This window comes from Phascolarctos cinereus, unplaced genomic scaffold, assembly GCF_003287225.1.
Source record: "Phascolarctos cinereus isolate Bilbo 61053 unplaced genomic scaffold, phaCin_HiC Scaffold_2;HRSCAF=192, whole genome shotgun sequence".
NCBI classification, from domain to species: Eukaryota; Metazoa; Chordata; class Mammalia; order Diprotodontia; family Phascolarctidae; genus Phascolarctos; species Phascolarctos cinereus.
The window spans coordinates 351760944-351784766 of NW_027555625.1; the positions used below are offsets into that span (position 1 = coordinate 351760944).

Here is a 23823-nt window from a genome sequence, read left to right on the forward strand (position 1 = left end):
ATGAAAAGTTATCTCAATCACTTGTAGATTGGGGAGGGGTAGGAGGAGGAAGCAGGGAAATCTTCATGGAAAAGGTGGCATTAGCACTTGAATTCAGGCCTGATGGGGTAGTAGTGGGTGGGAAAGAAACATTCCTCATATGCATAAAATCTTCCAGTTGGTTTGGCAAATGTGACCCAAATGACTTTTTTTCCTGGTTAATTTCTACATGGTATAATAAGTCTGTCTTCAGTTCTACAGCACACTGGTTCTCACTGAGATCACCATTTCATTAGCAGTTGGGACCACTGCTCTTAATACAGGTTCATAGAAATTTCAGTGTGGTGTCTGTTCTTCCTTTTGAAATTCTGTCATCCTGATACTATCTGGGAATCAGTGGGTCATACCCTTTAATAAGTTGTTGGTGAGAGGCACGGAGAGGTATATTGGAGTCAGAAAGCACCTGGGTTTGAATCTCACCCCTAACATTACTAGCTGTGCCACCCTGAATGAATTGGGTTTTTTCTGTTTCCTCATTTGTAAGATGGGAGTTATTATTGTGTTATCCATTTATAGGGATGTTAGGATCTTGTTAAATAATGTATATAAGGATGCTTTCTAAATCTTAAAAATATGTCAGTATCAACTGTTTTTATTCTACCACCCACAAGAGACTTGCTTTAGGGTACACTCTGTAGACTATAGTAATTTTCTTTCATCTGCCTATAAATTTTGTTGTTTGATGTACAGAATATATCTGCATTGTGTTGGAAAGAAGAAATACACGATCTTAGAGTTGCATACCTATTCAAACTGAGCCACCCTTCCTGTTGTCAGAGCGTATTTGTCCTTTAGGATCAACCCCATGAGTTCAAACCTTGTCTGTCCTTGCTAATACCATGTTTTACCTCACTGAGATAATGGGCCATTAAATTTATAATAGAAATAATTACTTCTTGTTATGGTTCTTAATCTTTATTGACATTAATCATTTAAAAAATTTAAAATTGTAGGGTTAATGGTATTGTCGATTTTTTGAGTGGACTTGTAAGGTGGGCCAAGTGTAGTAGGAAGAGTAATGCTCATGTTCTTGGTGTATACCCTGGAGAAGGAGAGGTGAAAAGAAGCCGGTGAGATTTCTTCATTGACTTCAGAGTATTTTATAAAGGACGACTTGGCAACTCTGCTTAGTGTGCTCTGAGTTTCAAAACAAAACAAAAAAAGAAAGTGAGATGTATCTTGGCAACAGGCTAGTTAGTAAACTGTATATGGAAGCAAGTATACTCACTGGGCAACTGGATAGAGTGCAAGGCCTGGAGTCAGGAAGACACATCTTCTGGAGTTTGAATGTGGCCTCAGATAGTAACTAACTGTGTAACCCTAGGCAAATCACTGAACCGTCTTTGCCTCAGTTCCTCATCTGTAAAGTGAGCTGGACGAGGAAATGGCAAACCACTCTAATATCTTTGCCATGAAAACCCCAAATGGGGTCCCAAAGAGTCTGGTGCCACTGAAAATGCCTGAACAACAAACTTGACTGCAGCTACTGAGAGACCAGAAAAATCTTTGGCACTATATAAAATGGTTCAATATCAGAAATAAATATGGTTAATACAGATGTTGGGTAGTATAGTCTATATGGAGTGTCAGGCCTGTGGTCAGAAAGACCTGAGTTTAAATCCAGCCTCTGATATTTAAAAGGCAAAGTTACTTAACCACTGTTTGCCTTTGGTTTCCTCAGCTATGAAATGGGGATAACAATAGCATCTACCTCCCAAACTTACTGTGAGGATCAAATGAGGTAATGTACTTAGCATGGTGTCTTGAAGATAGTTTTAGTTGTTACTATTATAAATGGATTGCCATATGCTTTGTACCCTAAAAACCACTGATCTTTTCCATCTGATTTGTAGTTGAAATCTACCGTTGTCTCTATAGAATATAGGCTCCTTGAGCGCAGAGACTATCTTGCTTTTCTATTCTATCTCCTGGCCCTTAATATAGTACTTGGCACATGGTAAGCACTTCAGTGATTTTTCATTCATTCAGCCCTAGTACTAGACATGACGGTTATACACACGTGCTGTCGTGTAACCATTGACTCCTTAGAGTTTGTAGCTCTGTAACCATTTGCTATTTATTTACCCCTAACAAAAGAAGTGAATCTATCTGAAAGCTACTGGGAGGGGACAATTTAATAGAACATATGGAATAGGGGATTAGAGAACTAAATATCTGCTGTCCCCAGCCCTTGCAGCCTTGCAAGATGCACCCAGGAGTTGTGATAGAGAGAAGTTATGTATTTGAAGAATAGAGGCACTAGAAACAAGTATGTTAATGATAGCTAGGAAAATTCAGTTACGGGAATTTTCTGTGTCTGAAGTATACAGTGGTTATGAGTTGTTTCTTTTGAAAAAAGGTCCTTCTTCCCCCCCCCCCCTTTATTATTTTGGATGAAACATATGCCAAATCCCATTACAGTGCATCATCACTTTATTCTGAAATTATATAGCTGGAAATAAATACCTTTCGTTAGGACTTGGAATACTTTTGTCTAACATTTCTGTTGTAATGCTCTTTGCAATAAGATTTGATCTATAGCATTTTTATTACACTATAAATTCCAAAAGTTTTTCTAAAAATGTGTAAATTTTGTTTTTATCTAGGGCATATGTTTCTTTTGGTCCTAAGAATCGTTCAATTGGAGCAGCAGCTAAAAGCCAGGTAGAAGTTTTTCCTTTCACTCCTTCCCATAGACAACTATAACCCATTTAAGGATTCTTTATAATTTCCTTCCAAGTTAACAATGAAGAATAACTCTCCTGGTAGAGGTAATGAAGACCATATAGCTCATAATAGAGGCTCTCAAGTATCCAATATTGTGTGAGATTAATTCTACATTTAGAAGACTTTTTAAAAGTATAATCTTTGCAATTTATAGCTGTATTTTGTTCATGTTAATTAAAAGTTAAAGATAGAATTGAAAAAAATTGTTAGGGAATGATGAGTATGTTGGGGAAAGAAAGCTAGACTAGAATTTTGCAAGACTAGTTCTGCAAGTCCCTTTGTCACCCTGTGGGATTAATTTTCTTTACCTATAAAATGAAAGATTTCTAGGGTCATTTGCAGTAGAGCCCTCTATAAGAAGGAAAGACATTTTTTTTACTGATCACTATTTAATAAAATTATATTAAATAAAAGTCCATTAAAATAAAGTGCAGTGAAACTAACCCTAACCCTAAAGAACTGTTGCAACAATAAATAAATGGCAGAAACAGGAGAAAATTTTATCAAAGGAAATTACAATAATGAAACACCACATAAAACTTAGGGGTATCAGCCAAAACAAATCTGAGGGGAAATTTTATTTTGTTTTATTTTTTCACTTAACAGTATTTTATTTTTTCCAATTACAGTAAAGATAGTTTTCAACATTCACTTGTATAAGATTTCTGAGTTGCAAATTTTCTCTCTCCCTCCCCTCCGCCTTCAAAGGAAAGACATTTAAAATTGAGGTCATACAGTTTTGTTTCTTTGATGTTTATCAGTAGTTAGTCTTCATTGTTTAATTCTAGGTTCATTTTTTTCAGGTTATTTCAAATGCAAAGAATACAGTCCAAGGTTTTAAGAGATTTCATGGCAGAGCATTCTCAGATCCATTTGTTCAAGAGGAGAAGTCTCACCTTGCATACGAAGTTGTACAGTTACCAACAGGTTCGGCTGGTATCAAGGTAAACTTTAGACAAAATTTTATGATAAAATTATGGATCCAGTGTAGCATATATTGATATAAAATATATTTTATTTGTTCATAAGGAACAATCCTTTATGGGTGTCTGTGTATTTTTTGTTAATCCTAGAATTAAAGCTACCTGCTTGGTAGCTAGCCAGTATTCAGAGAATCATTGACATAGTATTGTGTTCATCTAATATGTGGTCAGACCTGTATGAGTTGTTTGGGGATGCAGAAGAAATGGAAGATATAACCTCTTTGTGAGGAAGAGTTCCTGGAAGATGAGTGCTCAATTTGAATATTTAGATTTGATAGTGAACTGCTGGTGGGGTAATAGCAATATTAGTAAGTAACAGTCATAGTAAGAATTTACTTTACAATCACCCTTGTTTCACCTCGGAATAGTAAGAATTGTCTTGGCAACTTTGTTCTGTGTGTCATGAAGTAAGTAGACCCTAGAGTCAGGTAAATCAGTTGGACTATTGCAGAAGTAGTGAAGGGTCTCTAGATTAAGACTAAGACTCTAGACTTCCTTTCCTGTGGAAAGGAAGGGGAAAATGGCAAATTCGTTTTGGAGGGAGAATGAGGACTTTGATTACTTGGCTTAGTGAGTAAGAGGAGCATTGGCCAGTAATACTACTTGCTGACCATGTAATTGTTCATTGGAAAGAGGAACTAACTTTCTAAAAAATAATTAATTTTTAGTTTTCAGCAATCACTTCCAGAAGCTTTTTTTGGTGGGGGGGGCAATTGGGGTTAAATGACTTGCCCAGGGTCACACAGCTAGTAAGTGTCTCGGATTTGAATTCAGGCCCGGTTCTTCATCCACTGCGCCACCTAGTTGCCCCCGTGTATAAGCTTTTGAGTAAATTTTCTCCCCCTTCGTCCCTGCCTCCCTTCCCAAGAAAATCTGATGCAATCTGATAAAAGCTCTACATATACGTTCCTGTTAAACATATTTTTCACATTAGTTATGTTGTAAAGAAGAATTAGAACCAATAGGAGGAACCACAAGAAAGAAGAAGCAAAACAAAACAGAAGGAAAAAAATAGAGTAGATATTATGCTTCGATCTGCATTCCAACTCCATAGTTCTTTCTCTGGATGTGGATAGCATTTTCCATCATGAGACTTTTGGAATTGTCTTATTTCCTTGCATTGCTGAGAAGAGCTAAGTAGCTAAGTCTGTCAAAGTTAGTTGTTGCACAGTATTGCTTTAAGGTTTCCTGGTTCTGTCACTTCACTAGCATCGGTCCATACAAGTCTTTCCAGGTTTTTCGGAAGTCAGCCTGCTCATCATTTCTTATAGCATAATTAGTATTCCATTACATTCATATACCACAACTTGTTCAGCCATTCCTCAATTGTTAGGCATCCCCTCAATTTCTGATTTTTTGCCACCACAGAAAGAGCTGCTATAAATATTTTTGTACATATGGGTCCTTTTCCCATTTTTATGATCTCTTTGGGATACAGCCCTAGAAGTGCTATTGCTGGGTCAAATGGTATGCACATTTTTATAGCTCTTTGGGCATAATTCCAAATTACTCTCCAAAATGGTTGGATCAGAGCAACTAACTTTCAATGTAAGAATTTAATTTTAGTTTTAGGCATTTTGGTTTTAGTTTTGGACATTTCATTTATTGTCTGTGTATCTAGAGAAACTCGTATATATGAATGACCTATGTAGAGGTGATGGTGGAAGCCATGGATGAACCTTTGTAGAGTGGTGAGTATTGAAAGAGAAGGTTGTAATATTTATAGTTAAAAGGTGGAAATCAATCAGTAAGCATTTAAATGCCTGCTAAATGTTAGGCACTGTTGTTAGAAGTGAGCAGGAAATACAAAGATAAAAATGAAGCTGAATAAACAGTAAATGGATCACTTGAAAGAAAAATTTCACAGAATATCAGAGTTAAAAAGAATCTAAGAAGCCATTTGGTCAGACTGATACTGGAACCCATTTTATAATATTTCCAGCAAATGCTCAGCAAGCTTTTGCTTGAAGACTTTCTTGCTTTTCCATTTTTGAACAGCTCTAGCTGTTAGGAAATTTTCATAATCTATAACCCACATTTGCCTTTTGAGAAGCTGATACTGTGTATGGATCCTGTTAGGTTACACACAAGAAAATTAGTAAAAATAGTGTACATTCTGGGCAGCCCAATAGTCCTGAAATAGTTCCACTGGTAGGTTAAACAAATGTATTGCTCTCCATTTATGGAATGCTGTGATGAAAACAATCTATACTTCTGACTCCAGGACATCCAGGTTGTAGCTTCCCAAACTTTGTTGAGCTTCCCCTAGCAGTACTGTATTTCAAAAAAGACATTTTCCAGTGAATTTAGTGCCTCTACTGATAGAAGTTATAAATTTTTTATGCCTTAATATAAACAGTTCATGATTTTCTGTATCCATTACAGTTACCACTGGTTGACCAGCCTTGTGTGATGAGCCTTTCTAAATTTATCTAAGGTAGTAATAACAGAAGGATGTGATTGGGTTTGTACTTGAAGCCTTTTCACTTTGGTAGGACCTGCTTCACTGTCATGGCCTTCTAAACCCAGGCTGACTTCCATGAAGCATTGGAATAAGTTTTTTTTAAGAAATTCTTGATTTCCCCCCCCCCCCATAATTATTAGAGATACCTTGGGAGTATTGGAAAAGCAGAATTACAGCTAATTCATTTGTATTTTAAAACTTGGAAGTAGTAGGTAATAATCCCACAGTCTTTCCTATTTGTCCATTAAAGTTTCCATTTTTTTTAGTGATCACAAGTCTTAGTGCTCTGCACATAGGGTGTAAACAGGAGATGAGCAAGGTTCTTTGAAGACAAATCAGAAAATGTTTATTTCCAAGATTTTTCCTAAGCAAAATTATTTCTTTCCCATTTTAGTTGTTTGCTGAGTGTTAAAATCACCAGTCTAGTACAATTGTTCATAGGTGCTAAAACACCCAAAATTTATTCAGTAGACTTGATTTACGTATAAGAGTATGAATTTGGTTTAAATAATTTTTAGTTGTTATAGCTAGTCAGTATAACTATCTTTCATATTTTTGACTTCTGAATTTTTTCCTGTAGGTAACATATATGGAAGAAGAGCGGAATTTCACCACTGAGCAGGTCACAGGAATGCTCTTGTCCAAATTAAAGGAAACTGCAGAAAATGCCCTTAAGAAACCTGTTGTTGACTGTGTAGTTTCAGTAAGTTAACAGGGACTCATTGTGAAGAAGCATTTGTTTGAAAGCCGGTGCTTACAAGTGAAATTAAATCATAGACCCCCAAAGATAGATGAAAGAGGATGCTAAAAATTAGTCCAGCTGCCTCATTTTATTGATAGGCAAAGGGAAAAACCAAGGTTCAGAGAGTTGAAGTAATTTGCCTAATAGCTTATTAATGGCAGAACTGGAGTTAGAACCCAGCACTTTATTCTTATATCACACTACCTCTAATTTTTTTTTTATGTTAGAATACCAGTTTATAGTGTTTCCTTGTATAGCTGTCATTCACATTCCTTAGCTTTTTTTATTAGATGGACTTCAAATGAAAATTTTTATTTTGTAACTGATCTTGATCAGTTCCTAGATGCAAAATACCTCCTTCATGGTTAGAGATTGAGATGTTCTCGATAAGTGAATTTATCAGGTAACTGACTTTCAAAATGCTAAGGACCATCACAGTCCATTCCTTCCCGCTGTAACTTTTGATGAAAATCTGTACGAGATGTAGCGTGTGCTTCCCTGATTTCGTAAACTATAATATGGAATGTAATCTGACTTTTTTTTGAATCATTCAGGTTAGTTATCAATTCTTATGACCTTTCCCCCCTTTCCTTGAAGGTTTCAGAGCATGCCTATGCTTTTCTCTCACATGGGCAGATGATTCCAGAACCTATGTAAATCTCTTAACATTAAATTCCAATTTCATAGGTCATCTGTCTGCTAGACCTTTAAAACTTGATGTTTTAGGAGTACCTCAAACACTGTTATTTCTCCCTTTTTCAGTTGACAAGCATTTATTTTCTCCCTCTCAACTTCTCCTTGCACTGGAAAAAAAAGAAAAAGAAATCTCTTGTAACAATTGTGCATAACCAAGCAAAGATAAATTCTCACATGGACCATATCAAAAAATCTGTGTTTTATTCTGTACCTTGAGTTCACTACCTCTCTGTCAGGAAGTATAGGTAGCATGGTTCATTGTTGGTCACTGCTTTGAATAGAGTTCTTAAGTCTTTCCAGGTTGTTTGCCTTTACAGTTTTGGTGTTATTATATATAAATTTGTTTTCCTGGCTGTTTACTTCAGTCTGCTTCAGTTCGTGTAAATTTTCCTAGATTTCTCTGAAACCATCCTTTACACACACACACACACACACACACACACACACACACACACGCACGCACACGCACACACATACATGCACACACCTCTACTTTTTATTTATTTATTTATTTATTTTGAGTTCTAGATTCTCTCCCTCCAAGGACCCTCTCTCACACACTGAGAAGGCAGACAATATAATATCAGTTGTACATGTGAAATCATGCTGAACACTTTTCTATATTAGCTATATTGTAAAATAAAGCAAAAAAAAATAAAGTGAGAAAATTATGCTCCATTTTGCCCTCAATGTTCATCAGTTCTGTCTCTGGAGTTAGCATTTTTTTTTTAATCATGAATCCTTGGGAATTGTCTTAGATCACTGTATTGGTCAGAGTAGCCAAGTCTTTCACAGTTGATTATAATTACAATATTGCTATTGCTGTGCCCAGTGATCTCCTGGTTTGTCTCACTTCACAGCAGTTCATATAGGTCTTGCCATGTTTTTTTCTGAAACCCCCCCTCCCCTCCCAATCATTTCTTACAGCATCGTAGTACTTAGTACTCCATCACAATATGGTACAACTTGTTCAGCCATTCCCCAGTTGATGAGCATCTCCTCCATGTCTTTGCTATCAAAAGAAGAAGTAAAAAATATATTTTTGTATATATAGATCCTCTTTCTTTGATCTCTTTGGGGTATAAACCTAGTGGTGATATTGCTGGATCAAAGGGTATGTGCAGTTTTATAGCCCTTTGGGCATAGTTTCAGATTATTTTCCAGAATGATTGGACCAATTCACTACTCCGCCAACAGATGTACCTATTTTCCTTCATTCCCTCCAGCATTTGTCATTTTATTTCCATCCATCCTGTTTTCTTCTGTTTATCCTTTTCTCTCTCTTTTTTTTTAATCTTGTGCCTCCTCGGAAGCTCGTTTTGTTTTCTGCACACTGCCTTCCTTGATCCACCTTCTCTTTTATCATCCCCCTTCCCCCCGTTTCTTCTCTCGTTCCCCTCCTGTTTCCCTGTTGGGTAAGATGGATTTCTGTACCCAACTGAATGTGTATGTATAGCCTTCCCTCTTTGAACCAATTCTGATGAAACTAAGGTTCAATCATTGCCTGTTATACCTCCTTCCCCATTTTCCTCCAACGTAAAAACTTCCTCATGTATCTCTTTTATGTGAGGAAAATTTCCCCGGTGTACCTCTCTTCCCCATTCTCTTTTTCTCCTTTACTATTTTGGGGTGTGGGGCAGGGGGAGTATGGAGATCATCCCAACATAATCTCTTTGTACCTGTGCCCTTTGTCTATATAGACTTTTCCTAACTACCCCAGTAATGATAAAGTTCTTAAGTTACGTGTATCATATTGCCATATAGAAATGCGAACAATTTAGCTTTGTTGAGCTTCTTATAATAATTCTTTCATGTTTACCTTTTTATGATTCTCTTGATCTTGTGTTTGAAGATCAGATTTTCTGTTTAGCTCTGGTCTTTTCATCAGGAATGCTTGGAAGCCCCCTCTTTCAATAAATAAGTAAACAAACAAACACACATATTCTCTCACCCCCCACTGAAGGATTATACTCGGTTTTGCTGGAGACGTTATTCTTGCTGGTAATCCTAGCTCTTTCGCTTTCCAGAATATCATGTTCCAGTCCTTCCACTCCTTTAATGTGGACATGTGATCCTGACTGTGGCTTCACAATATTTGAATTGTTTATTTCTGGCTGCTTGCTGTATTTTCTTCTTGACCTGGCGCTCTGGAATTGGAAATTATTATTTCTGGGAGTTTTCATTTTGGGATGTCTTTTGAGAAATTTTTTTTTAAGCTTTCTTAAAAGCATCCAAAGTGACTGTTTTATTAAGATTTTGGAGGCAGTAGAGATTGAGTGACTTGCCTAGAGGTCGCACAGCTAGCTCTAGTAAGTGTCTGAGGCCAGATTTGAACTCGGGTCCTCTTGCCTCCAGGGCCAGTGCTCTATCCACTGTGCCACCTACTTGCCTCCTAGATTCTTTCAGTTACTATTTTACCCTCTCTAGAATATCAGGGCAGTTTTCCTTGATAATTTCTTAAAAGATGATGTTTAGAAGTGATTATTTTGATCATGTCTTTCAAGTCCCAGTAATTCCTGAATTATCTCTCTTCTATCTGTTTTCTAAGTCAGTTGTTTTTCCATCAAGAAAATTCACATTTGCTTCTTTTTTCCCCCCATTCTTCTGACTTTGTTTCTTGAAGTCTTATGGAGTCATTAGCTTCCACTTGCCAGATATTTTTTTTTGCTTTTTGGTGAGGCAGTCAGGGTTAAGTGACTTGCCCAGAGTTACACAGCTAGAAAGTGTCATGTATCTGAGGTCACATTTGAACTCGGGTCCTCCTGACTCGAAGGTTGGAGCTCTATCCAATGTGCCATCTAGCTGCCCCTCAAATTCTAATGTTAAGGAATTATTTTCTTCAGTGAGATTTTGTACCTCTTTTTCCATTTGACCAGTTCTACTTTTGAAGCAATTCTTCAGGGAATATTTGTGCCTCTTTTACCACTAGGCCAATTCCGTTTTTAATGTGTCATTTTCTTAAGCATTTGTTGTGCCTTTTTTTACCAAGCTGTTAATTAGTTCTCCTTTCATAATTTCCTTGCATCGCTCATTTCTTTTCCCATTTTTCCCTCTGCTAGGCTTATCTCTTTCTTTAACTCTTCCAGGAATCTTTGAGTTTTGGCTTGTAGCTGTTTTCTCATTGTTATCTTCTAAGTTTATGTCTTGGTCTTATTTTCCCTGCTACCTGTCAAGTTCTTTTTCATTGTTTGCTCATTTTCCCAGCCTCTTTCTTCACTATGAACTTCATGTTAAATTTGGGCTCTGCTCACCTAGGGATGGGGAGGCACTGTACTAAGCTTCAGGCTTTTTTGTGCTGTTTTCAGACAACCACTTCTGCGGAATAAAGTGCATGGATTGTATGAAAAGTCATTTGGCTGTTAGAGTTATAAGGCTGATTATACCCATGATGTATTATTGTAGTTTGAGCACAGTAACAATAATAGCCAGCATTTATATAGTGCCCTAAGGTTTAGAAAGCACTGTAATTTGTCTTATTTAAGCAAGTGCAAGGATTTTTCTTCTTGTTATAATTTTAATATTTTTTATAGGTCCCCTGCTTCTATACAGATGTGGAGAGAAGATCAGTGCTGGATGCAACACAGATTGCTGGTCTTAATTGTCTGAGATTGATGAATGAAACTACTGCAGGTAAAAGGGAATGCATGAATTGACAATCTAATGTAAATGAAGTCATCAGATGATGAAACTACTGTTTTGTTCTGTTCCCTGCATTTGGAATGCTTTCCTTTCTTCTATCTTAACTCCTCCAGATCCTTGGTTTCAACTCTGGTTTCATCTTTTTCTGGACACATTCTGAATATTCCAGCCATTTTTTGAACTTTTTTTCAATACAACATTTATTGTTATTTTTTTTACTTATTCTTACTTGTAATTTTACTTATTTACCTTTTTCCTTAATTTATATTTAATTCTCAGCATTCACTTCCATAAGCTTTTGAGTTTTAAATTTTCTCCCCCTCCCTCCCCAATATGGCTTGTAATTAGATACATGCTCTACATATACATTCCTATTAAACATATTCTCGCATTAGTCATGTTCTAAAGAAGAATTAGAACCAATAGGAAGAACCAAAACAAAACAGAAGGAAAAGAAAAGCGAATAATGTGCTTCGATCTGCATTCGAACTCCATAGTTCTTTCCCTGGTTGTGGATAGCATTTTCCATCATGAGACTTTTGGAGATGTCTTAGATCGTTCATTGCTGAAAAGAGCCAAGTCTATCAAAGTTAGTGATTGCACAATGTGGCTCTTACTGGGACACTTAAATTTTTGCCATTCACTCTGGTACCTTATGCCCTTGCATATTAATGGACATTTGTCTTATCTCTCTAGTTAGTTGTAAGGTGAGGAATTATTTTTGCACTCGCTTTTAATCTTACAACACAAAGCACAGGGACAGTGCTGTTAAATATGGTAAAAAAAAATGCCTATGACTTGAATGGTGATAAGGATGATCTGTTTGTGTGTTTGTAGTATTAAAGCTGGCGCTGTTCACATTTTCAAGGCATCCTGCTAAATTACACATTTCTGAACTAGAGCCATAGTAAAAATTATTAATTGGAGTGTTCTACTTAATTGGGTAAGAATGCTGTGTAGATATTTCTGGCATTGGTTTATATTAGTCTGCATTCCTGTCTTACAAAATAGACCACATTGAGCATAATTTAACCTCTGAGGATTGTATAATACCTAGGGTTTGCCAAATTGGGTCATGTTTTATTACAAAAGGCAGTTGATTCTTAGCTTTGTTTTTGTTTTGATTTTGGCAGTAGTGTCTGAGTTATACAGTTCCGTAGGTGTAGAAGGTATAGGAGGTGCGCTGGATGTGTTATAACATTTAAGTTGCTCTTTTGATTGAATCAGTGATATGAGCCTGTTTTTTCTTGTTGCTGCTTTTTCTTTAGTCACATTCTTTCTCTTTTGCTTCTACCCTCACTCACCAGTTATTTAGTTACATAGTGGTTTACTATACGAACTGATTTAATTTTATTTGGAAGTCTTCAAGCTTTTTGGCATTCTAGCTAATTCATAAAGGACTGTATCAGGTTACCCCTAACAAAATAGGTCAGGACATATTTTATCTGGAGTTGTGGGGAGACTGTAGGGAATGATATTTAGTAACAATAAAACCAAGTTGAGATATGAAATATTCTGATTCATAATTGTTGAATAGTACATCTAACCATTGTTTTGTCTTAGTTAAACTTGTAAGCAGCAAGTGATAAGTTACATTTATATAGTGCTTTAAGATTTGCAAAGTAGCTCTCCTTACAATGGCTTTGTATGGTATAGATAGTGTGAGCACTAATTTCCATTTTATGCATAAGTAATTTGAGTCTCTCTGAGGTTATAACTTGCCCTTGGTTACATAGTTACTAAATGCCTTGCAGTGGGATAACTTTAAATCCCATTCTATTAATAATGTCAGGCTACCTTCTGTGATTTAAGTCACTTGTGCATTATTAGATAGAGCTGACTTTGGAATCTAGAAGACTTGGGCTGAAGTCTGCCTCTGTTACATACTGTGTGGTGCCTAGGCAACATTTTAAGACTAAGGTTTTAGAATAGTTGAGTCCCTTGGATTGGTAGGAGTGTCCTCAGCAAGAGCTCCTTACATCAGTGAAATCATGAGTCTAAATGCAAAAAAAAAAAAAGGACTCTTAGTGCTTTGGTACGAGTGCCTTGATTTAAAAAATGAGATTCTTGAAACCTCATTATTTGTTAAACATATTGAAATCCTTATTACAGCTAAAAATCCTTTTTTTATTTGTAGTAACTTTATTGTTTAGATTGTAGAAAAATTAATTGAAAAATCCTATAGTACACCATCACAAGTCAGTGAAAATCATTGGTTCAGTAATTGTTTCTCTTGTAATTATTTTGGCTCTCAGTAGCAGAGAAGTTGGCTAGGGAGAAACTCAGGAGAGCTTGACAGGTAGTTGGGGTGGGGAGGAGGGGGTAAAAGGAATTGGGTACAGCTTAGGTTCAGGATTCCCAGGTGAAGGCACTGGAGGAGAAGGAGGAAGAGGACCTAATGAGGGCATCACAAAGCAAAAATGACAGTTTGGTAGTGACACTGTATAAAGAAAGGGCTCTGATGTTAGATGGTTCAAGAAGCAAAAGTCATGTACACCTGCACGGATTTTAAGAAACTTTGCTTTTAAGAATAATTGTGGTAATTCACACTTCCCATTTGTTTAATAAGTTATAGAGGGAATGTCAGCCAAATAAACAGAGCCTCAAAGCTTTTAACATTTATGTATAATGTTTGAGGTTTACAAGGCACCTTCCTCAAGATAACCCTGTTCGTTAATACTTTTAGTACAAGCATCTGCATCTTACACATGAGGCAGTTGAAGCTGAAAGGATAGTAAAGTGCCTTGGTCATATAACTAGTGAAGATCAAGGCCAGCTCTCTTTTAAGTGTAATTTCAACTATGTAAGAAAGTATTTCTCTTACTTAAATGTAAAATGTAAGTATTATATTTTTCCTTTATATCTCAGTGTTCCATTTAAATGTAATTTGAATATAGGAAATCCATTTTAATGCCTCTAATTTTACTATTGTGAAATATTGCCTGTCATTGAATGATAGTATATTATAATAAACTTAGAACATTTTCTCTTGTCTCCAGTTGCCCTTGCATATGGAATCTATAAACAAGATCTGCCTGCCCTAGAAGAGAAACCAAGAAATGTTGTTTTTGTTGACATGGGACATTCTGCCTACCAGGTGTCTGTGTGTGCATTCAACAAAGGAAAACTCAAAGTAAATATGCCTTTTCTATCAGGGGTGATTGTGATTATGGTATTTAGGTTGGGGAGGGAATGGATTTTGTGATAGTCTAGTAGTGCTTAAACTAGTACCCACTAATTAAAATGGGCATTATGATTTTATGATTTGTGTGCTCAAGTATCATAGTATCATCATAGAGCATTGTTCTAATAAGTCTTTTAAAATTTAAGTTAGGTAGTAAAGGCATATTGGCATACTAGGTAGAGCATTGGACTTGGAGTCAGGAATGTCTTGAGTTCTAATTCTGCCTCTGGTGTTGATCAACCCTGTGGCTTTGGACAAACTCTAGAGGCAGCTGGCAGTACAGTGGGTTGTCTCAGGATCAAATGAGATAATATATGTAAAAGCTTTTAGCATAGTGCTTGGCACAAAGTATGTACTATATAAATGCTTATTCCCACTTAACTTACTTGAGCCTTAGTTTTATCATTTGCAAAATGAGGATATAGCAAATACCAAAGGAGATAATGTACATTAAGTCCTTTGAAAACCTTAATGTACTATGTATATGTTAACTGTCTTCTCTTAGTCCACAGGCTCTTTCCCTACTCCAACGCATATGCTTATGTCTTCCCCATGATAACAGTTACTACTACTTTGTATCTTAAAATTTCTTGCATCATCCCCCATTCTGTCTTCGTTTCTTCCATTTTCTTTCTCTGTGAGGCCAAACTCCCCCCCCCCTTTTTTCCCCACCATAAACAAGGTTTATTAAAGATCAGTTGTATTGTCCAGACTCTTAAGGAACCTAAGCATTTGTATTGCTAATGCAAGTGGGCCAGATCTTAAAAATCTGAGCACCTTAATTGAAACAAGATGAGTCTAATATATAGAAAGACTGTGGGAGGGATCCAGGAGTGGCCAAGTAGTCTGGGGTGACTAGAGGAGCGATCTAAGGAGGATCTGGATGGGAGTGGCCAGTAAGCTGGTTAAATGTATCTTTTCATTCCCTACTATCTCATCTGGTAGGTTACCCCTGCAGTAGTCTGTCTTTTTTCTCATCTTGAATCTCTCCTTTTCTTCCTCTTATCTTCAATTTCTCTCTTAAGTCTTCATCTCTCTCTTCTTTGTCTTATCTGCATCTTCTCTTAGTCTACAGGCTCTTTCCCTACTGTAACAGAAATGCTGATGTCTTCCCCATTCTTAGGAAAAACCAAACCAAAATTCTCACTTGATCTTACCGTCACTCAACTTTTCTCTTTTATCTTTATTCCTTTTCCAGGGCCAAATTCCTCGAAAAAGTTCTCTAAATTCAATTGCCTACATTTCCTCTTCTTTGTTTTACTTACTTAGCCTAGTGTAATCTGGCTTCTGACTTCCATCACTCAAATCAAACTGTTCTCTCCAAAGTTACCAATGATTCTCATCCATCCTGAATTTTGTGCTACATTTGACACTGATAAACACATTCTACATGATGGACTGTCCTTAGATTTTCATGTTACTGCTGTCACTTGATTCTCCTTCTCCTCACCTGTCCATTCCTTCTCAGTCTTCTTTGCTCAGTCATCATCCACATTTTATTCAACTGTGTGTCCCCCAAGATTCTATTCTGAACATGCCTTATCTGCTCTCTTTTGGTAAACTCACCATCTTCCATGAGTTCCATTTTCACACTGAAGATAATGCTTGTATTAAACCTCACTTTACTGAGTTGCAGCTTGGAGTCGGGAAGACTGAAGTTCAGATTCAGCCTCAGACACTTACCAGCTGTATGACTGTAGACAAGTCATTCTTCTCTCAACCTTAGTTTCTTCATCTGTAACATGGGACTAATAATAGCATCAGGCATCGTCAGGATAAAATGAGATAACATGTAAAGCATTTTACAAAGCATAAAGTTACTGTTACTATTTTTCTTGCTAATTTGAAGAGTGCAGCCTGTTTTCATCAAGTAGGAAAGGTTAGGTAGCAGTATTTGTTTGCATGATTGCCTAAAATTAGTAATGATTTTCCTAAAACATGTCACTCCTCCTTCTGAGTACACTTCAGTGGCTCCCTGTTGCCTCGAAGAGCAAATAAAAAATGCTTTGTTTAGCATTCAGAGCCCTTCCTCACCTAGCCCTCTCCTGCCTCTCCAGTAATCCAAACAAGATACTCCATCTCTTAGCTCCAGGCATTCTCCCTTGCCATCTCCCATGCCTTGAACAGTCTCTTTGTCCACTCTGACTGCTGAACTCCTTGATTTCCTTTTGAGTTCCAAATAAAATCCCACCTTTTACAGGAAGCCTCCCCCAACCTCTCTTAATTCCAATGCTTTCCCTTTGTTAATTATTTCCTATTTATCCTGTATAGCTTGCTTTGTAGATATTTGTTTGCATGTTGTCTCCATTAGATTGTAAGCTCCTTGGGCAGGGACTATCTTTTGCTTCTTTTTGTATACTCGGCACTTAGCACAGTGTAGAAGGCACTTTATAAATGTTTATTGACTGAGTGATCCACTAAAAAAAATGTTAATTAAGGGGAAGCTAGGTGGCGCAGTGGATAGATCACCGGCCCTGGATTCAGGTGGACCTGAGTTCAAATCTGGCCTCAGACATATAACACTAGCTGTGTGACCCTGGGCAAGTCACTTATAACCCCCATGGCCCAACCAAAAAAAAGAAAAACCAAAAAGAAATAAAAAATGTTAATTTAAAAAGTTAAGCTTTCAGTACTTAGCACATTTAAATAGTAATTTAGGTAGTAACTTAGTAGCAGTGGCATCTGAATAGTAGCTTTGCTTTTTTAATTATAAACTTATACCTGTTCCTCTCCCTGTAGTTCAGATCATAGCAAGACAGTGAAATAATAAGGAACAAAGGAGCCTGGCTTTACCTACTAAAAGCCAAAACCAAAAAACCCATATAACCTTTTAAAAGCAAAAGAAGAAAAAATCTAGTTGGAGGCCCCTAGGGAATAGTTGAAGGGCCCAAGAGATGGTTTGTGAGTGGTTGCCAGTCACTGTTACTGCATTGTGCTCAGCTACTCCTGAACCCCAAAAGTAAGAGCCCTTTATCTTCCCTGTCACACAACTGATAGGTAGGGCCTGGCAGAGACAGGACCTGCATGTAGGTCCTGCATATTCAGCCCCTCCTCAGTGGCAAATTATACCTCAAGTTTTGTGGGTTGGTCTTCCCCAGACCATGCTCAGTGCCCACAGAGATTTCCTTCAGTTGATGCATAGACTCTCACCTTTCTTTCACACCAAGACTACCTTGACACTGTGGGGTATATGGGGTGTTCCAGGAGGACTAACAGCTCTTGTGTGAGTGCTTGCCAAACACTTTTCAAGGCTGCTTGTCCACCTTCGGTTTCCACCTTCACCCAAATCTCATCTGTAACTCTAAGAAGCATAGCATGCACAGCAGCCACATCCTGGTAAACCATTTTGGCATATAGGCCAAACCATGTTGAGAGTAACTGGTGGGCCACAAACCTGCCAGTAACTTAGGGGGATATCTGTCCCCAAGCATGTGAAGACCCCCATGCCCCTGCTATGAAAGCAGCTGAAGCAGGCTCTGTGGATCTCTTAGAGCTTGGTCAGACATTGAAGACACCAACATCATCCACTGCATCCCTTCATTGCCTGTCTTGTTGCTGGACTTTGATGACTCAGAAAGGGAGAGTGAGACTGACCACTCTATTCAACTCTGCTTCACTTGCATCCAATTCACACACAAGTCAAGAAGTCAAGACATCACCCTGTGATGTCATTGGTCCTTGTTGAACAATCTTGTCTCCTCATTTCATATTGCTTTTTTCACAGTGTACTAGAATAGAGCTTCCAAATAGTAAAATAAGGATGTTTGATTAAAAATATAGAAAACAAAAACTGAAGAAAGACTTCTTTCATTAGGCACATGTAGATTAGCATAATGAAAAATAAATTTGACCTGTACCACATTAAAATTCTAATTGGATTATAGACTTTAAACATAAAGGCCTATTTTTTTAAAAGATGGAAAAAGTAGAGTGTTATATTCTAATTGTTGAGGAGAGCTTAAGGTTAAAAATGTAAGTAGAAGTTAGTAAGGATTAGGTTGAAATGCTGATATTTATTAAAATATTAACAATTCCTGTACAGTCAAGATTTTTAAAAAATTGGGGAAGACATTGTAAGATAGTAGATAAAAAAATAATTTTTTAAACTTTAAAGGAATTGAATAGAATATAGAAGGATCAAATCCAATCTCCAGGGGATAAATGGTCAAAAAAGAGGAACATTTTGTGAAAGAAAAAGTTAACTGTAAGTTGACCCTTGCAAAAAATGATTTGAACTCCAAAAATCCAAATTTAAACTGACTTTGTGGTACCACTTTGCACCCATCAAAATGGCTAAACTAGTTTAAATGCTGTAATAGTACTTTGTAGGCCTGTGGAGAAATAAGCAAAGCCATATACTACTGTGGTTATTTTCAAAATGGTGCAATATTTGGGGAGAAAAATTTTGATAGAAAACCATTTAAATTATTTTTTAAAAACAAACTTGCCCCAGTAATCTTATTATTGAGGGCATTTACTTGGAGAGTATTGTCAAAGAAAAAAGGTATATAGTAAAACACTTATAGCAACATTATTATTGCAAAAACCTGGAAACTGAAGTGTCTTATAGTTGGGTTAAGAATGACTAAGTCGTAGTGTGTTGACATAATGGGAATGGTGTAATTTAATTATGCTATTCCAGAACTGGCAGATTTTGCTGAGCCACTTTTCTCTTAAATATCTCAGGGCTAAAGAAGGTCAAGCATTATTTTGATTTTTAGAAAAGAGAGGAGTGTAGAACCTGCCAATTATAGTGAGTTTGACTTTACTTTCTGTCAAAATTCTAAAATGTTCTATTAAAAAAAATGGTTGACAACTAGAAATGGAAGTGATAATCAGAAAGTAGGCTTGGCTTCAGCAAGAGCAAGTCATGGTACTCTAAGTTGATTTCCTACTTTTAAAAAACAAGATTGTAAAACTGGCCTATCATGGGAATGCTGTGTAGCTACAATTTGCCTAGTTTTTTGGTATAGCACTTATTTTTTATGATATCTTGTAGGAAAGATGGATTGATGTGGGCTAGGCAATTGTATTGTTAAGTGGATTTTGAGCTGGTTAAATGGTCAGATCCAAAGATTATTTTTCAATTGGTTCAGTGTCAGCTTTGAATGAGGCTCTCCAGAGATCTCTAGTTGGCCCTATACTGCTTACCATTTTTATCAGTGACGTGGATATACCATCCTTCTCAGATATTTGAAAATAGCAGGGATAGCTAATGTGACATCCCTGAAAATCTGGGCAGGCTGCAATAGTGATTTCAGTCTGATAAGATGAAATTCAGTGGTGATAAATGTAACATCTTTACTCTTGGGCTCACAAATTTAACTTCATAAGTATAAGATGAAGGGAGGTGTGGGTTAGACAGTAGTTTGTCTGAAAAAGATCTACCAGCTTCATTGGGACAAAAGTCAAGATTATTATAAGATAGCAGTGTAATATGGTGACCAAAAACTCCCCAAACTTAATGCAAACTTAGGCTATATTCAGGGAGGCATAGATTTCAGGAATAAGGAGTTAGGTGACGGTTATGCTGTCCCTGCAGTTCTAGCTGCTGCCTTTTGGGAATGTTGTTGATATACTGGAGAGTCATAAAGAGATGAGAAGCCAGGGCAGTGGAGGGCCTTGATTCCTTGTCATGAGACCAGTTTAAGCAACTAAGGACGTTCAACCTGGAAAAGAGAAGATTTTGGGGGTTGGGATGGGGAGTCAGGACTGATAATAGTGTTTGAGTTTTGGAAGGGTGGTCATGTTGGAGAAGAATTATGTAGTTGTTCATGTTCAGGGAGCATTGGGGTAGAGGTTGCAAAAGTTAAATTTAAGTTTGATTCAAACAAAAACAGCCTTTCCGTAGTGCATTGTAGGAGAATGGTGTGGTTAAGTGAAAAAGATAGCTGGATATATGGGACCTGTATTCAAATGTTACATCTCAATCTTACTACCTTTCTGACCTTAGGAAGAAAGTTACTTTATCTCTGTAAAATGAGAGTCCTTCCAGCTTATTCTATGGTTCTGTAAATGGGTGGGCTACTTGTGGAGGTGATAAATTCCTCATGATGAAGAGTTCTTAAGGAAAAAGGCTGTGTGGCACTTGTTCTGTTATTTAGAGGAGATTGTTTTTCAGGTCTGGGTTGAACTCAGTGGACTCTTAGGTTTCTTTAAACTCTGAAGTTCTTTGATTCTGTGATAGATAAGCTTGGGGATGTAAGTGTTTATAGAAAGATCTATAAAAAAGTGAAGAAAAAGGAAGCAGGAAGACAATAGCTTACATACCAACAACTTATATAAAAGGGGGGGGTGTGTATGTGGACGTATAGCAACAAATAGATTTTTAAAAATGACACAGTAAGTGATCAGTAAATTTTACACATACCTAGTACATTTTATATGATGAAATTAATGTACTCAAATGTAAATAATGATAAAAATACATTTAGTTGATTTAGTTGGTATATTTAAAGCCCATTTCATGATGCTTTTTCAAATACTACACTTTTAGAGGAAGGAACACTGAAAAAGAGCAAAGGCACCCAATCACCTATATCAAGGTGTGTTTTAGCCACCTGTCAATCAGTGGAGATGGGAAGTTTGGTGAAGCTCTGTAGGGTCTGTAAGCTTCCAAGACTTAGACAGAACAGCACTGAGACTCTTAAGAGTGTCCAGTATTTAAAGGGCCGAGCTTCCTTTCATTTAGAAGATTGTACCTGTCACTTAAAGACATTGTGAGTTTGTTTTTTCCAATTTTTCTTTGTTTTTACCCGCTTTGGGCACTAGCTTAAGCGGATAATCTCCCTTCTTTAAGGGATTATTGAAAGAAAGTACTTTGCAACATTAAAGCACTAAGTCATTGTGAAAAATTGATGCTTATTAATAGTAGTAACACATTTTTCAATTGATGGCTAATTGAAGTAATTTAATCACATTCTTCCTTAGGTTCTTGCCACTGCATTTGATCCAACATTGGGAGGTAGAAAATTTGATGAGATGTTAGTAAATCACTTCTGTGAAGAATTTGGGAAGAAATACAAACTAGACATCAAGTCCAAAATTCGTGCATTGTTGCGACTTTCTCAGGAGTGTGAAAAGCTCAAGAAATTGATGAGTGCAAATGCTTCAGACCTCCCTATGAACATAGAATGTTTCATGAATGATGTTGATGTATCTGGAATTATGAACAGGTATCTCTTAGGATTTCAAAATAAGGGTTAAGATGAATAAATATAATACATTTATATAAATATTAAATTAAATATATATTAAATATATAAGTAAAATTTTTGAAAGGGTTGAACTTAAGTTTTGCCGTATTATTCTAAACCATAAACCTGAAATTTGAATATAAACAGTGATTCTTGTTTGTGATGGTTAATAAGCTGTTTTTTGTGAGGAACAAAACTGAAACCTTCAGTTAAACATATGACTGTTATATTTTCACTGTGGCTGAGAAATGAATTTCTAATAAATTAAGTTACCGTTCATTGACAAGTTTTGATTAATATTTGAGTTAGCTGAGCATTGCCATAAATACCTTTTACTAGAAATTTTCAGCTAATTCCAAACAAATACTTCAGATTTAAGATAGTTGCTTATTTAATCTTTCCTTCAGAAGGGATCATTCCCTGATGGCCTTCTTACAAGCCTCTTCAAATTTGTGTGAGTTAGGTCTTGACAACAAATAGTCTGTCTGCAGGCCTTTCTAGCTTGGTATATAGACTGACAGAGCTCATGTTTATTTGGCATAGTTTTCAAGAACCCAGAGCCCACCCTTGGCTGTTCGAACATTTTTGACAAAGTTGAAATGCAGATTGTTTCATTCTTTTTGTTTGTATTACAACTTCAGGACTAGCAAGTAGAGTGCCCATTGCTTAGTAGGTACTTAATAAATACTTGGCTGATAAGTTTGGGAAAGCATGATCTAATTCCTTCTTCAAAGGTATGAAGTAGAAGTTAGGAACAATTAAAGATAGTACTTTACAGTTGTTAACTTTATTAAGGAAGGTGGTTTTTTTGGCTATAGAAGGGAGAGTTTAACAGTTTTTATTGAGACTGCTAATTAGCACTTATGTATTAGGTGGTCAAGGATCTATTTAAAGCACACAGTCCAACTGAGTTCTGAAGTTTTAGGGTGTTAAGGGGGTAAGTAGATATTTACTTTTTTAATCCTGGTTTATTGAAAGGAGAATATAACTTAACTTGCCATTTCTTAAAATAGGAGCAAATTTCTGGAGATGTGTGATGATCTCTTAGCTAGAGTGGAGCCACCACTTCGAAGTATTTTGGAACAAGCCCGTAAGTTCTTTATTGTCGGGGAATAAGTGGTTGATATGGCTCAAAGCCAAACATTTAACTATTGCAATGGGAACTTAGATATTTTAAGTATCATTTCCTACAATTGCCTGTAAAAATTCCATAATATGAACTATTTGACTGATTTACTTAGGGTGATTTTTATCCCTTCCACCTTCTTCCTAACTTTTCCTCTTCTCATATTTAGGAAAATTCAAAGATAGGGAATCCAGATAAAGCCTTAATAGGTGTAATTCAGATACTTTTAAGTGAAATGTGGGCTCCCTTCTTTTAAAATTAAAATTTTATTGATATTCTGAGTTAGAGTTTTGCTTTTTTTTTTTTAATGCTAATAATGATTATCTCATTGCCTATGGGAATTTTGGAGTTTCATTAGTGTTGAACATTTTGTTGGACAAGCTAATTCTAAATGTCACTGACTTCCTAAAAATTTTTTTTAAGTTAAGATTGTTGACATTTTGTTTTGAAATAGCCTGGCTTTTCCCAATAAACCCTCTTACAAAAGTGCATTCCCTGAAAAAGTTGCATTTATCCATTTTTTTTTTAAACAGAAAGAATATTGGTTTTTGGTTGGGTGTGTTTTTTTGTGTGGTTTTTTTTTTTTTTTTTGGTGAGGCAGTCGGGTTAAGTGACTTGCCCAGAGTCACACAGCTAGTAAGTGTCAGGTGTCTGAGGCCAAATTTGAACTGAGGTCTTCCTGACTCCCAAGGCCAGAACTCTATCCACTTTGCCACCTGGCTGCTCCAAGAATGTCTCTTAAGTTTGATAATGTGATACTAACTTTGACCATTATGCCAGTCTCTCTCTTTTTTTTAAATATAAATTTGGTGATGTTTTCTATGTGCTGCCTAGATCTCAGTTTTGTAGATGAAACCCTAAAAGATTAAATTATACTCATCATAGTTACATAAGCTATATTTAGGTTGAAGAGAAGCTGAGTGTACCCTAATAATCGTCCTTAGGTATACATACGAAAAGCTTTTCTATGGAAGATGGTGATCAGCCGTTATCACCAGGAAGGCCAGAGCAAGCGAAAATGGATTCA

General features: G+C 36.6%; 1 protein-coding gene across 1 annotated transcript in view; it reads left to right on the forward strand.

Annotated features, from left to right (window-relative positions):
- The window catches only part of HSPA4 (heat shock protein family A (Hsp70) member 4), a 52674-nt gene that overhangs the window by 9040 nt on the left and 19811 nt on the right, over positions 1 to 23823 (forward strand). Inside the window, exons 2-8 of the mRNA XM_020991118.2 lie at positions 2646 to 2703; positions 3570 to 3710; positions 6794 to 6916; positions 11182 to 11281; positions 14290 to 14423; positions 21405 to 21649; positions 22684 to 22760. Coding sequence (XP_020846777.1) covers positions 2646 to 2703; positions 3570 to 3710; positions 6794 to 6916; positions 11182 to 11281; positions 14290 to 14423; positions 21405 to 21649; positions 22684 to 22760 — 878 coding nt within the window. The remainder of the gene's footprint in view (positions 1 to 2645; positions 2704 to 3569; positions 3711 to 6793; positions 6917 to 11181; positions 11282 to 14289; positions 14424 to 21404; positions 21650 to 22683; positions 22761 to 23823) is intronic.